General features: G+C 36.8%; 1 protein-coding gene across 4 annotated transcripts; it reads left to right on the forward strand.

The window, feature by feature from the left end:
* Window positions 1-1170: 1170 nt before the first annotated feature.
* On the forward strand, window positions 1171-14779 carry LOC132279403 (uncharacterized). Of its 4 annotated transcripts, none has more exons than XR_009471316.1 (5): window positions 1171-1469; window positions 3197-3411; window positions 5850-6292; window positions 6544-6711; window positions 14570-14779. XR_009471316.1 is itself a non-coding variant. In XM_059781360.1 (3 exons), the coding sequence occupies exon 1, from the start codon at window positions 9864-9866 to the stop codon at window positions 10929-10931; it is 1068 nt and encodes a 355-aa protein (XP_059637343.1). In that variant the 5' UTR covers window positions 8490-9863; the 3' UTR covers window positions 10932-13219; window positions 13509-13643; window positions 14570-14779. The 4 variants fall into 4 exon arrangements, 1 of the variants encoding a protein (XP_059637343.1); XR_009471317.1 differs by lacking the exon at window positions 14570-14779 and adding an exon at window positions 7638-8400; XM_059781360.1 differs by lacking the exons at window positions 1171-1469; window positions 3197-3411; window positions 5850-6292; window positions 6544-6711 and adding exons at window positions 8490-13219; window positions 13509-13643.
* The last annotated feature ends 1068 nt before the right edge of the window (window positions 14780-15847 follow it).

A 15847-nucleotide genomic window follows, 5' to 3' on the forward strand; every position in this document is an offset into this window, starting at 1 on the left:
TAAGAGATTTCTCACTAAAAAGAAATAAATAAAAAAATAATCTTTTACTTCAAAACATTAGATTTCTTGAGTCATATTAGAATTAATTTCAAAATTATATTTCCAATTTTGATTTCAATGATTGACTCACAACTATGAGTTCAAAATCATGTTTAAGGCTTGATTTTCTATAAAAATAAAAATAAAGAAATAAAATAATAATGTACATGGAATATCATATCCCTTAGGTTTTTCGAAGATAATTTTGACCACAAATGTATTATTGCTGACATGATTATGTGACCGAATTGAACCGAATCAAAAATTAAATATAAATATATTATAATATAACACATGTTACAAAGATAATATTAACAAAATAACAAGTAACATTAAAACTGTACTCACATATACACTTAATAATCTCAATTCTTGTCGAAACTAACAGTAATCAGTGCTATAATTTATATTATATCTTGATTAACCTCAAGATCAAATCTACATTATCCTAAATTAATTTTAGTTTGATGCAGATGTGATATAAAATTGATCAGTGCTTTAATTTGTAATGTTAGTGTTTATTTTGATTTGGAGTTTTAATTTAGGACTTCTCTTTTTATTTATTTATTTTTCATTCTCTTTTTTATGTTGGCCGTGTGTAGATTGAGATGTCTTCCTATTCCTCCTGCAGCCAAATCTATGGCACTCACACTACAATCTTTTACTGTCTTATACGTGGTCAATACTATTTGTGGTCAATCATAGACCCCATATGTTTCCTCCATTATTACATACTATAAATATAATATAGGGTACAGAGTAACAACCCCGCTGGCTTATCAGTCTGGATATCACATAGAAGTTGGATAGTGTTTAAATCCCTATTAGACATTAGTATGTTTCAAAAACAGTAAATATGAAATTGAACTAAATTATTCTTAAAAGGATAAGTTCTATATCTCAACGGTTACCTATTATCTTATTTCTTATTTTTTGAAAGTCATTAGAGTCGATTCAATTCCGATTTAACCTATACCGTTGCAGCTGTGTACGCCCCTATGAGTTATCTTCCCCTTCAAGGCGGGATATTCACCCTTCAAGGCGGGATGTTAGCCGTCCCTATATATATATATTGTAATGTTGTGTATATATATATAATTAATGTTAAAAGAAATAAGGTAAGTGGGCCCCACCCATGTTATAAAAACACAAAAGGCCATAAGGCCTTTACACGAGTCCACCTTTCTCTCTCTCTCTCTCTCTTGCTGTAACCAGACTGCTCTCGGCAGTTTTCATTTTTTTTTTCTTTTTGCAACTTCAAACCTTGATCTTGCTTTTTCCTTTGGGAATTTGGTAGAACATTGTGAAGCAAAGTTATTGAGCTCTTCGAGGCCGTTAATTTGATAGGAGCCAATCATCATTTGGTGCACTCTAGGGAGTTCAAATTCTAGGGTTCTTGGGCTCAAATTGGGGGTTTTCATCAATTTGAGGTAGGGATGTTCTAATCTACAATTTCTTGGCCTTTGGTGAATTTTTACCCTTAAATTTGATTCTAAGCATGCTAAATTTTAATTACTTAGCTTCTTGTTGTTGTAGTTCTTTGTAATTACAATGATAATTGTGCTCCTTGTGTTATTTGAGTTCATATACATGTCTATTTTCATTACGGTAAATGAGCATGCTTAGTGTTGTATGTTCCATGATTATTTATTTATTTATTATCTTGAAGAAAAATGGATGCTATGGTTATAAATAAATAAAAGAAATGAATGTTTAGAAATTTTCATTAAATTGTGATGATGATGTAAATGGAAATGTGTGAAAACATATAGTTAAATTAATGATTTGAAGCATGAAGCATTCATGCATCCATTGGGAAAGAGAAATGGAGAAAAATAATTGTTAGAATAAATAAAATTATTTTGGGGAAAATATTTTCTAAAAGTGTTGCAAAAACCGAACGCCTAGGAGGCGCCTAGTGGTCCGTGATGTTGGTGTAGTCTAGAAGGGAATGTAGTTGAGTTAACTAGGCTGGATGCGACGCCTTGGAGGTGCCTTGTGGTCGTGGATAGTTAACCAACCTTCCTTTCGTGACGCCATGGAGGTGCCTTGGGTCGGACTACACTAACGGTTTGGTTGTTGAAACGGAATTGTTTCGGAAATGGGAAGTGACATTTGCATAACATTGCACTTCATGACATCGTGGTAAATTTGTGATTGGTTGATATTTGTTATATACTTGTTATTGTGGTTGAGAATGTGCCTTTCCCGATAGCATGATCTCGTTCACTTTTTATCTATTCATTGCATTGGTTTACGGGGATATAAGAAGTGTGTCTTAGACACTTCCTACTGAGCTTGTGTTCACCCCCTTATTTTTAACATTTTTTCAGGATATGGAAAAGAGGTGGCAGACGACGGTCCACCACAGGTTTAGATGAGCTTGAAGACCCATTCTATTTTGTTATCTTTTGTATTAGACTCTAGTATTTTGTAAATGTAATATTAACTACCTTATAACACTTTAGTTTAATTAGTATAATGTTGTAAGTTATGAACTTTTAATTCTAGCTACATTTTATAGACTGTAATTTGATGTAACTTAAGTGGGTTCCATGTTTGGATGAGATGGAGGAACAGGACTTTTATATGTATGTAACCATTTTGGAAATGTAATATAATATTTGAATTGTGCGTTGGGACAGAATAAGTTAGATTTAAGGCCCAGTGAGGGCATTGCATTTATTTTTGTATTTCTACAGGTTGTTAACGAACATTTTCTGCAGAAGTCATGCCGAAATTTTTATTAATTTTTATTATTATTTTGGTATCTATTCGAGTCGTTACAAATTTGGTATCAGAGCGATGGTTCGAATACCATTAGGACGACGGGTAGAGGCCTACCTAGGATTGCATGGGGAGTTAAGTTATTTGCTTACTTATTTAATTGCTTACGTGATTGCATGCTTATATGTTTATATGTTAAGGTGTTTAATTATTTGAAAGGCATGCTTAATTGTTTAAATGCTTATATCATTACGTGTTAAGTGGTTAATGTTGTTGTATATTATTATGATTATGTTTATCCTTAGTTGGGTATTTTGGAAATATGGAAGGTGTTTATGTGTTTCCATTCTTGTCAAGTCATTCGTGTGAGGACTCCGTTCTCGTGCGTATTTTAGTATCATCGTAATTGATCCGTTTCCTTTTCTTATAGCTTCATGGCAACACGAAGGGATCCCGGGGAAAGTTCTAGCTCCAATCCTATGGAAATGGATCAGAAGCAAGTTGAGAAAGATATCATATTGCGTGATTTGGTCCCACCAAGTGAGGGATAAGCGAGGGGGACCGTTGACCCACCTTTTCAGATAAATATGGAACAGTTGAGGTTAGCAGTTCAGGAGGCTATTTTTGATGCATATCGACCGACAGGTGCGTCATCGTCACAGTTTGTGCCACCACCTGCACTACCACCGTCACAGTTTGTGTCACAATTTTTTTATATTTTTAATTTCCTTTTGCTATTAATTAGGGTTTTTTATGGTATTAGTTTTCTTTATACTTTTAAGATCAAACATTTTATTAATAATATTTCAGAATTCTTTATAAATTTATCTCTTATTTTGTGAATTTAGAATACACTATTTTGTAGATTCAAAATCATTCTATCGATTTTATTTCTTTTGCTACTTCAATTTCTTCAAAAAATTTTAAGAACCGTTGAAATCGACTTGGTACCGATTTAACCTGGAAGCATACCAAATGGAAAGGTGTGTAGAAGGCAAGATGTTAGCCGCCCCATATATGCGTGTGTGTGTTCACATGGGACTGTGGGAGCCCATTTGATGTTGAAATGCATATCAAGGATAAGATTGAACTGGGTTCCTTTCAAGTACGTACCATTCCTATAGGCCCAAGTGCAGTACCGACAGTTCAACGATAAGGTCATTCTTTTCTTTTTTCTTCGTTTGTTGCATGGTGGCCCCAAAGGCAAATGGGTTCCTCTTCTTCATTTGATATTGCTTGCACATGTTGTCTCTGGCTTTCCAGGCTAGATCAGCATCAGTTATGATATTATTTATTTCTATTATTATTTCATTAATTTAAATACTATATTGATGATATAAAATATTACTGAGCAGTATGCCTATGAAAGGAGTTTTCTACCATTAGTGTATGATGCCACTATAACAGAAGGTGGCTGTCGGAACACCACCCTTTTCCAACGCCCAAATATTAGTCTGAAAAACCCTTCTTTAGTGACTTCAAATTTTTGGCGTCGGAAATAAGGTGGTCAATTCCAATGCTCACTGGTGGGGTCAAAAATACATCTTTCTCTCCCTTTTATTCACCTCCCTTCCTTTTTTTTGGGGCAAAAATGATAGCGCTTCGATTAAATTGGTTTTTTATAACGCTAAGGGGCGTCGGAAAAATCTAAATGACACCATATATACTTGGATGTATTATTATTTTTATTATTTAATTTTTTTTTGGGATATCGTTAATTTGGACTTTATCCAAATATTGTCTTGTTGTGCCTTGGGGTCGCCGATGAACCATACGATTTTCCCCAAATTTCTTATACTCCAATTCAGCTCGTTTCTGTTCATCGAGCATTTCATTAACCATCGTTTGCATTCTTCGTCCTCGATCATTTGCCACTTCATCATTTGCGATCTATCAACTGAGACGATGAGTTTTTACTATCGCTCTCTGTCAAATTATAATTGATTTACTTTAAATCTGATCAATTTATAATGACCTTTGATTTTCTTTTATTTTGCTCTCAAATTTATGCTCTCTCTTTAGTTTTATGAAATTTATGTGTGTTGGTGAATGTATTATAAGAGCTTGTGAATTTTTTTGCTTCAATTTTGGTCGTCAAGGCTTTTGGATGCGATGCTTCATCTCTATGCAGGGACGGAGCCAATGAAGGCCTGGGGGCACGTGCCCCCTGAGTTGGTCAACAACCTATAATTTATGTGTTAATTTTTTTAAAAAATTTCATTTATATGAAAAAAAATTTACAGTGCCCCCCCTCAAATTTTTAGTTTCTAAAATTATATTTTTATTTTTTCTTTATTTTCTCTTTTATTCTTCGCATTTCTTAAATTTCCTTAGTAGAAAAAGTCAAATTTTTCTTCCTCAATTGAAACTTTTCAACTATTTCCTTTTAAAGTTCTGTCATTTTTCTTTCCTTTTATATTTTAATAATTTTTTTCTTCTTTGTCTTTTGAATTTTATAGTTGTTATATATATATATATATATATATATACTCCGTATTTTTTTTTTTTTTTTGACAGCGTGCCCTCCCTCACTTGAAATCCTAGCTCCGTCACTGTCTCTATGGTGTATTTCTTCGGGGGAATAATTCGTTTTGTGGCTTCTATTTTTTTTGTGTTTGGTTGTTGCTGCTTTTATTTCATGGTGAAACTATGGGATCTGAAAGCAGATCTGATTGATGTTGTGGTTTACCCCCAAAATATCATTCTCTGGAAAGTGGAAAAAGATATACGAACCTTATGATCATCATCAGCAACATACTATTTTATTGCAACAAAACACGTCCACCATTATCTGAAATTCAATAACTTTTATGCTAAACTTAAAATACGTGTGAAACTTAAAACATTGAGTGAAAATAAATTAGAGAAGTACATATTCTTACACACTTGCCTTATTGAAAAACTCTCACTAGTGACAAAATATTAGCATATATGATTTGATGTTGAACATAAACTGCTATGGTGCTTGCATACTGCTGAAAATATTAGCGAGTTTTAAGTCTTCCCAAGCAAACACATTTTGAGGCAATTTGTCCATTGTTTTATGTCTTGATTAATTAATATATTGTTGTATGTGTTTTTAGATGGATAAGAGCTGGATGCAAATTCCAACTAAGGTTCATCCACTGTATTTGCAAGGAATAGAAGATTTCATTCAGTTTGCGAGTGGTCATGTGGATAGTTTAAATAGAGCGCACTGTCCCTGTCCCTGTCATAGTTGTAAAAACAAGCTAGTAAGACAACTAAAAGAAGTGGAGGATAATTTATACAAGTATGGAATGACAAACAATACACAGACTTGAATATATCATGGAGAGAGTGTTCGAAACTCAAATAATGATCAAGTTGAGCTTGGTGTTAATGATATAGAAGACCAAAGTGGAAATGCTGACGAGGAGCATGAATACTGAACAAGAAGATATTCAACATAATGGCAGTCCACTTAATATCCCTGAGGGTGAAGGGGAAGGGGGTGCAGATAGGCTTGCGAGATTGTTGCAAGATGCACAATGTGAAGTGTATCCAGGTATTTTCTATTAAGCTTGGGGCAACTGTAATGGGTATATATATATATATATATATATATATATATATTAAAGTTATAAAGACATTTCTTTTTTCTAAAGTTGGTGGGTCCCACCAATTTATTAAACACACAAAAAGGCCATAAGGCAATTACATGACTCAATTGTTCTCTCTCTCTGTGCTGCGTCCCTTCTCCTCTCGGCATCTCACTTTTTTCTGTTTTTTTTTTCTTTTCTTTTTGCAATCTCAAAGCTTGATCTAGCTTTACTCCTTTGGATTCGGGTAGAACTTTGTGAAGCAACATTGGAGAGCTCGTCGAGGCCTTCAATTTGATAGGACCAAACATCATTTGGCCAAGCCTAGGGATTCCGAAATTATGGATTGGATTTGGGGATTTTGGGGGTTTTCACTTCCATTTAGGTAAGGGTGCTCTAATCCACTATTTCTTAGATTTCTTGTGAATTTTCCCCTTTAATTTGACTTTAAGCATGCTTAATTTTAATTTTTTTGTGATTATGTTTGTTAGGGTTATTTATATTGATGGTGATAAATGTGTATTATGTGTTAATTGGGCTTATTAGTATGATGATTTTTAACTTGTAAAGAAGCATGCTTAGTGTTGGTTTGTTTTCATGATTTTAATTGCTATAAAAATTTATGTTATAATTATGGAAATAAATTTGTGAATTGTATATTTAAATTGCTATCAAAATGTGGGATGAGAATATGAGTTGTGTATTTTTAGTATTTTATTAGTTTATTTGAAAAAGTATGTGGGAACATTATAGTTGAATTGATGAAATGAAGTATGAAGCATTCATGCATCCAATGGGGAAGAAATAGGAGGAAAAATATTTTAAAATAAATGAATTTGTTCTTGGGAAAAATATTTTTTTAAATGAGTTTGTGAAAACCGGACTCCTAGGAGGCACCTAGTGGTCCGTGTTGTTAGTGTAGTCTAGAAGGGAGTATAGTTGAGCTAACTAGGCCGGATACGACGCCTTGGAGATGCCTTGTGGTCGTGGATAGTTAGTCAACCCTCCATTCGTGATGCCTTGGAGGTGCCTTAGGTCGGATTACACTAACGGTTTGGTTGTTGAAACGGAATTGTTTCGGAAATGGGGAGCGACATTTGCATAATATTGCACTTCATGGCATTTAGTAAATCTGAGATTGGTTGACATTTGTTACATATTTGTTGTTGTGGTTGAGAATATGTATTTCACATGGTATGACCCCGTTTCTTTTTACCTCTTCCTTATGTGGATTCACGGGGTCATAAGAAGTATGTCTTAGACACTTCTTACTGAGCTTATACTCACCCCATTATTTTTAACATTTTTCAGAATACGAAAAAGAGGTGGCGGACGACAATCCACCACAGGTTTAGACGAGCTTGGAGACTCATTTTATTTTTCTACCTTTTGTATTATAATTCTAATATTTTGTAAATGTAATCTTAACTATTTTGAGAAACTTTAGTTTAATTATTACAATATTGTAAGCTATGGACTTTTAAATTTTAGCTACGTTTTATGGACTGTAACTTAACATAACTTAAGTGTGTTCCTTGTTTGGATGAGATGGAGGGACGGGATTTTTTGTATATATGTAGTCATTTTAGAAATGTGATATAACATCTGTATTGTGCGCTGGGACAGGATAGGTTATTTTTTTTAAGGCCTAGTGAGGCCATTGTATTTATTTTTTTGTATTTCAACAGGTTATAGAGGGACTTTTTCTGCGGAGGTCATACCGAAATTTTATATTATTATTATTATTTTGGTATCTTTTTGGGTTGTTACAAATTTGGTATCAGAACCATGGTTCAAATATCATTATGACGACGGGTAGAAGCCTATCTAGGATTGCATGGGGAGTTGAGTTATTTGTTTACTTGCTTAATTGCTTACATGATTGCATACTTCTATGCCTATGTGTTAAGGTGCTTAATTATTTGAAAGGCATGCTGAATTGTTTAATTGCTTATATAATTACGTGCTAAGTGCTTAATGTTGTTGTATATTATTAGCATGATCATGTTTATCATTAGTTGGGAATTCTGGGAGTATGGAAGGTGTTTATGTGTTTCCATTCTTGTCAAATCATTCGTGTGAGGACTCCGTTCTCGTGCGTATTATAGTGTCATCGTAATTGATCCATTTCCTTTTTCTTATAACGTCAAGCCACCACGAAGGGATCCCAGGGAAAGTTTTAGCTCCAATCCCGTGGAAAGGGATCAGGAGCAAGTTGAGAAAGATATCTTGTTGCGTGATTTGGTCCCACCAAGAGGGGGACAAGCAAGGGGGACCGTTAATCCACCTTTTCAGATAAATGAGGAACAATTGCAGTTGGCCGTTCAGGTAGCTCTTTTTAAAGCATTTCGACTGGCAGGTGTGTCATCGTCACAGTTTGTGCCACCACCGGTACCACCACCACCACCACCTCCAAAGACAAATGAGTTAAATGATACTCTTTATCACATTGCAAAGTTTGTGAAATTGATGCCAACTCTGTTTGAGGGTGGCCCAGATACGCTTGCTACGGATAGTTTCATGGATAGGGTGGATAAGCATATTAATGCCATGAATTTGGCAACGAACAAGTTAAAGATCACATTGGCGACTTACAATTTTATTGGTGATGCTGAGATATGGTGGAAGATTGTTTCACACACGCATGATTTGTATACTATGACATATGATACTTTTAAGAAACTGTATTATTAGAAGTACTTTCCGGCGTCTAAGCGGAGGGAACTAAAGAAGGAGTTTGATGGGTTGAAGTAAGGAAACATGACAGTTACAGAGTATGAGAACAAGTTTAAATCGCTTTTGAGGTTTACACCGGGGATTGCTAATGATGAAGAAAGAAAGATAGAGAAATTTATTGATAACATTGATCTTACCATTAGGCCAATTGTAGCTGCTTCAGAACTAACAAAGTATGCAAAAGTAGTGCGAAAAGCCTTAATAGTTGAGGCTGAAAGTAGGGACAATAAGGCTATCAGGGAATCCTATAAGCACAACAGGGGTTTGAGTGCTTTTTCCGAGGGACAATCAAGTAAGAAGCAGAAACATGAGCAGTCAGGGTTCAGAGGACAGCAGTCAGTCAGATCCACACCCACAACTTCAGTGTCCATAGGGTCTTCTAGACCGAATGTTACTTGTTTTAGATGTGGACAGCCGGGACATTACAAGTCCCAATGCACTCAGGCTCAGGTAGCTCAAGTGATTTGTTTTAAGTGTGGGCAGTCAGGGCATCACAAGTCCCAGTGTACTCAGATTCAGGTGGCGTCTGGTGGATGTTTCGGGTGTGGCCAGCAGGGCCATAGGGTGAAAGATTGTCCACAGCGGGGCAGTGGTTTGGGCAGAGGTGGAGGTTCACAGCAGAAGCAGATGCAATCTACCACAGTTCAGTCAAGGTTTTGACCGCCACCACCACCTCAACGATCTCAGCCAGCTATGTCAGCCCAGAGTTCTTGACCTGGTAGGGGAGTTTCTTCAAGTACACCCACTCAGCAGTCTGGTTATCAGGCAGGCGGTTCTTAGGGGCAGAGGACCCAGGGTCGCATGTTTGCACTCACTCCAGCCGAGTCATCATCCAGTCCTTCAGTTGTCAGGGATATGTTTCTTGTGCCCCATTCTTGGGCTCATGTATTATTTGATTCCGATGCTTCTTATTCATTCATTGCTTCATCATTTGCATGGGCATTGGGTTTGGAGGTCAGTCAGTTCGACAGACCGCTTTGTGTTGACATGCCTATCGGGGGTTCAGTTGCTCTTAGTAGAGTTTGTAGGAGTTGTTCCATCACGATTATCGGACGTGTTCTTGAGTTCAATCTCATCCTTCTCGAGATGACAGGATTTGACGTCATTCTTGGGATGGACTGGTTGTCATCCTTTAGAGCTGTTATTGATTGTTTCAAGAGCAGAGTTTCAGTGTGTACCCCAGATGGGGATTGTTTCTGTTTTGTGGGAGATCAGTGCGATCCTCTCACTCATTCATTTTATGGTGTTAGGGGTCGGGATCAGCAGACGTTCTTCTTGGCTAGCCTTTTTGCCGATGATGATATGGAGTTTTATGGGGTTGATTATCTAGTGATTGTGCGTGACTTTCTAGATGTGTTTTCGGAGGACTTGACTGAGTTGCCTCCACACCGAAAGGTGGAATTTGCTATTGATTTGATGCCTGGTATTGCGCCAATCTCTATGGCACCGTATCGTATGTCACCGTGGGGTGCACCAGTCTTGTTCGCTAAGAAAAAATATGGTTCTTTGAGGTTGTGCATTGATTACCGAAAGTTGAATCATGCCACTATCAAGAACAAGTATCATTTATCAAGAATAGATGATTTGTTTGATCAGTTGAGAGGAGCCAATTGTTTTTCGAAGATTGACTTGAGGTTAGGTTATTATCAGTTGCAAGTTAGAGAGGAGGATATTCCAAAAATTGTTTTCCGTACGCGGTATGGACATTATGAGTTTCTTGTCATGCCTTTTGGTTTGATTAACGCACCAGCGGCATTTATGGATCTAATGAACCATGTCTTCTACGATTACTTGGATCAGTTTGTGGTAGTTTTGTGGATGATATTTTTATGTATTCATAGACCCGGAAGGAGCATGAGGTCCATTTGAGTATAGTGTTGCAGATTCTACGGGAGCACCGTTTGTATGCCAAGTATGAAAAGTGTGAGTTTTGGCTACAAGAGGTGAAATTTTTGGGACATGTTGTCTCAGAAGGTGGGGTTTCAGTTGATCCTTCAAAGATAGAGGCGGTTTTGAATTGGGAGCAACCCAAGAATGTCTTTGAGATCCGGAGTTTCCTTGGCCTAACAGGTTATTATCGGAGATTTGTGAAGGATTTTTCCCGTTTGGCAGCTCCTATGACCATATTGACCCGAAAGGGGATCAAGTTTGCATGGAATGAGGCCTGTGAGTTATCCTTTCAAAAGTTGAAAACAAGGTTAACTACGGCCCCAGTATTGGTGATACCCGAGCATGGTTTGGGTTATATGATCTATTGTGACACCTCAAGTGATGATTTGGGTTGTGTACTGATGCAGGATGGTAGAGTAGTGGCTTATGGGTCTTGACAGTTGAAGACTCGCGAGCTTAACTACCCTACTCATGACTTGGAGTTAGAGGCAGTCGTGTTTACTTTGAAGTGTTGGAGACATTATTTGTATGGTGAGAGATTTGAGGTATTTTTGGACCACAAGAGTCTCAAGTACCTTTTCTCCCAAAAAGACCTGAACAATAGACAAAGGCGATGGGTTGAGTTTTTGGAAGACTACAACTTTGATTTGCAGCATCATCCGGGTAAGGCAAATGTAGTAGCCGATGCTTTAAGCCGGAACTCTCGTGGAACTCTGGCTAGTTTAGTCATTCGGAAGTGGAAGATGCTTGAAGATTTGGCTGAAATGGGATTGTATTGCTTTGATGATGATGATAATGGCAATAAGTCAGCATTCTTGTTTAGTCTCGTGGCTCAGCCCACTCTTGTCAGACGGGTGATTGAGTCACAGAGACAGGATTCGGATTTAGATGCCATTCACACTTTGATCTCCAGTGGCAAGACCGAGAAGGATTGGGCCTTACATGCAGATGGAGGTCTACGATTTAGGGGTTTGTTGGTTGTTCCTAAATTTGTCGTGAGGACGTCTAACGAGAGTTCATACTTCCCGCTTTGCAGTTCATCCGGGTGGTACCAAAATGTATCACAATCTAAAACATCAATATTGGTGGAATGGAATGAAGAAGGACGTTGCACAGTTTGTAGCTAAGTGAAGACCTGTCAGCAGGTGAAAGCCGAGCACCAAAGACCAGCTGGTTTATTACAGCCATTGCTGGTAGTGCAGTGGAAAGGGAGGAGATTGCAATGGATTTTGTGACAAGTCTTCCTAGGTCACGAAGGGGAAATGAAGCCGTATGGGTCATTATTGATAGATTGACTAAGACGGCTCACTTCTTGCCTATTAAGGCAACAGATGACGTAGAGGCACTTGGTGTACTTTATGTGAAAGAGATTGTGAGATTACATGGAGTTCCAGTGGCTATTGTGTCGAATAGGGATGCCAAGTTCACCTCGAAGCTCTGGGAAGGACTTCAAGTAGTGTTTGGCTCAGCGTTGCACCTTAGTACAGCATTCCATCCACAGACGGATGGCCAGTCGGAGCATACCATCCAGATCTTGGAGGTTATGCTTCGTGCTTGTGTACTTGACTTGGGTGGTAGTTAGGAGGATCACATTCCACTTATTGAGTTTGCTTATAACAACAGTTATCAGGTAAGTATTCAGATGGCTCCATTTGAGGCATTGTATGGCAGACCTTGTAAGTCTCCTGTTTATTGGACTGAGGTGGGCGAGACAGCCGCCTTAGGACCCGACATTGTACTCGAGACTACTGAGAAGATTAAGTTGATCAGGCAGAGATTACTTATAGCTCAGAGCCAACAGAAGAGTTATGCAGATAGGAGGAAACGATCGCTATCTTTTGAGGTGGGAGACTACGTTTTTTTTCGGGTTTCTCTACAGAAAAGGTTGATGAGGATCGGGAAGAGTGGCAAGTTGTCGCCACAATTCATTGGACCTTTTGAGATCTTGGACCGTATAGGAGAGGTTACCTACAGACTTGTTTTGCCACCGCAGATGGACAGGGTCCATAATGTCTTTCACGTATCGATACTACGGAAGTACGAGCCGGATCCGTCTCACATTTTAAGTTGGGTTGATATGGACATTGATGAAGATGTTTCCTACGAGGAGGGACCAATTCAGATCCTTAACACACAGCATAAAGTGTTGAGGAAAAAGACGATACCATTGGTAAAGGTTCTTTGGAGGCATTACGGAGTTGAGAAAGCAACTTGGGAGCTCGAACAAGAGGTTCGTTTCAAGTATCCAAAATTGTTTTCTTTCTCAGGTATGACTTGATTTCGGAGATGAAATTTTTTAAAGTTAGGGAGAATGTAATGGGTATGATTATATATATATATATATATATATATAAGTTATAAAGACATTTCTTTTTTTTAAAGTTGGTGGGCCCCACCAATATATTAAACACACAAAAAGGCCATAAGGCCATTACACGACTCAATTGTTTTCTCTCTCTCTCTGTTGCGTCCCTTCTCCTCTCAGTATCTCACTTTTCTTTTTTCTTTTTGCAATCTCAAAGCTTGATCTAACTTTACTCCTTTGGATTTGGGTAGAACTTTGTAAAGCAAAATCGGAGAGCTCGTCGAGGCCTTCAATTTGATAGGAGCCAAACATCATTTGGCCAAGCCTAGGGATTCCAAAATTAGGGCTTGGATTTGGGGATTTTGGAGGTTTTCACTTCTATTGAGGTAGGGGTGCTCTAATCTACTATTTCTTAGATTTCTTGTGAATTTTTCCCTTTAATTTGACTTTAAGCATGCTTAATTTTAATTTTTTTGTAATTATGTTTGTTAGGGTTATTTATATTGATGGTGATAAGTGTGTGTTATGTGTTAATTGGGCTTATTAGTATGCTGATTTTTAACTTGAAAAGAAACATGCTTAGTGTCGATTTTTTTTCATGATTTTAATTGTTATGAAAATTTATGTTATAATTATGGAAATAAATTTGTGAATTGTATATTTAAATTGCTATCAAAATGTGGGATGAGAATATGAGTTGTGTATTTTTAATAATTTATTAATTTATTTGAAAAAGTATGTAGAAATATTATAGTTGAATTGATGAAATGAAGCATGAAGCATTCATCCATCCATTGGGGAAGAAATAGGGGGGAAAATATTTTAAAATAAATGAATTTGTTCTTAGGAAAAATATATTTTTTAAGAAGTTCGAGCAAAACCGGACGCCTAGAAGGCGCCTAGTGGTCCGTGTTGTTAGTGTAGTTTAGAAGGGAGTATATTGAGCTAACTAGGCCAGATGCGACGCCTTGGAGGTGCCTTATGGTCATGGATAGTTAGTCAACCCTCCATTCGTGACGCCTTGGAGGTGCCTTGGGTCGGATTACACTAACGGTTTAGTTGTTAAAACGGAATTGTTTCGGAAATGGAGAACGACATTTGCATAACATTGAACTTCATGACATTTAGTAAATCTGAGATTGGTTAACATTTGCTGCATATTTGTTGTTGTGGTTGAGAATATCTATTCCACATGGTATAACCCCGTTTCTTTTGACCTCTTCCTTATATGGATTCACGGGGTCATCAGAAGTGTGTCTAAGATACTACCTACTGAGCTTATGCTCACCCCATTATTTTTAACATTTTTCAGGACACGGAAAAGAGGTGGCGGACAACGATCCACCACAGGTTTAGACAAGCTTGGAGACTCATTTTATTTTGTTATCTTTTGTATTAGAACTCTAATATTTTGTAAATGTAATCTTAACTATTTTGAGAAACTTTAGTTTAATTGGTACAATGTTGTAAGTTATTGACTTTTAAATTCTAGCTATATTTTATGGACTGTAACTTGACGTAACTTAAGTGTGCTCCTTGTTTGGATAAAATGGAGGGACGAAATTTTTTGTATGTATGTAGTCATTTTAGAAATGTGATATAATATATGTATTGTGCATTAGGACATGATAGGTTTTTTTTTTTAAGCCAATGAGACCATTGTATTTTTTTTGTATTTCAACAGGTTATAGAGGGACTTTTTCTGCGGAGGTCATGCCGAAATTTTATATTTTTATTATTATTTTGGTATCTTTTTGGGTCGTTACAGCAACTTTGAAAATAAGACTAGTACAACATTTTTTCTCTTCAGACGTGCCTGGAAAAAAACTACTGGCAAACATGGGTTGTATCTTGGAAACGTATTGGCTGCTATCACCTGCACATAAGAAAACCATACGACTTTAGGACAGTGCTCGCATGTCTCTCATTATCGAGGCTGGTTCTTTCTAACTTACCCTGATGAATCTGCTCAAAAGAAGGAATGCAAGAATGATAAGTAACAAGCTTGGGCACTTTCAAAAACATTGCATGAAACAAATAGAATGATCTGAAAAGAAATGGGTAAGACTTTGGTTTTTATAGATTTCCAATCAAACTTAATTAACGTTCCTTGTAATACTTAGTAGATTTATTCAGGTTCTAATATTTATATGTCCAATACGATGCAAGGAATCCTTATAACCTAAACCACAAATCTAAATGATGATTTCTTGTTAAGGGGGAAATGGAACAATTGAAACGATTAGAACATTGCATTTAATTTTATATAGTAGATTTCCTATGTCATGCGTTGGTTTGCTATTCTTTTTGTGCAAGGGTCCTTTTCTTACTAGTTGGAATTGTCCCCCTATAATCAGAGAGTACCGATATTTTTTTCCCTTATTAGAAATGCCTATAAATGTTAGATCTTTCCCTCTCACTAGCCATTTAATTATTGTAGCAAGCGTGACATTTTGGGTGCAAACAACTAGAAGTATATAAATTTTGGGGAGTACAATTTCTTTGTATTAGAACCCATATTTTCATTTTGGCTATTTCTTTTGGTTTAACTTAGTGAAACATATCAAACATTTAAACCCACTAGGAATAC

The sequence above is a fragment of the Cornus florida genome, unplaced genomic scaffold (genome assembly GCF_030987335.1).
Source record: "Cornus florida cultivar Cherokee Brave unplaced genomic scaffold, ASM3098733v1 CherokeeBrave_3.0.0_Hap2_Chr10, whole genome shotgun sequence".
Lineage (NCBI taxonomy): Eukaryota > Viridiplantae > Streptophyta > Magnoliopsida > Cornales > Cornaceae > Cornus > Cornus florida.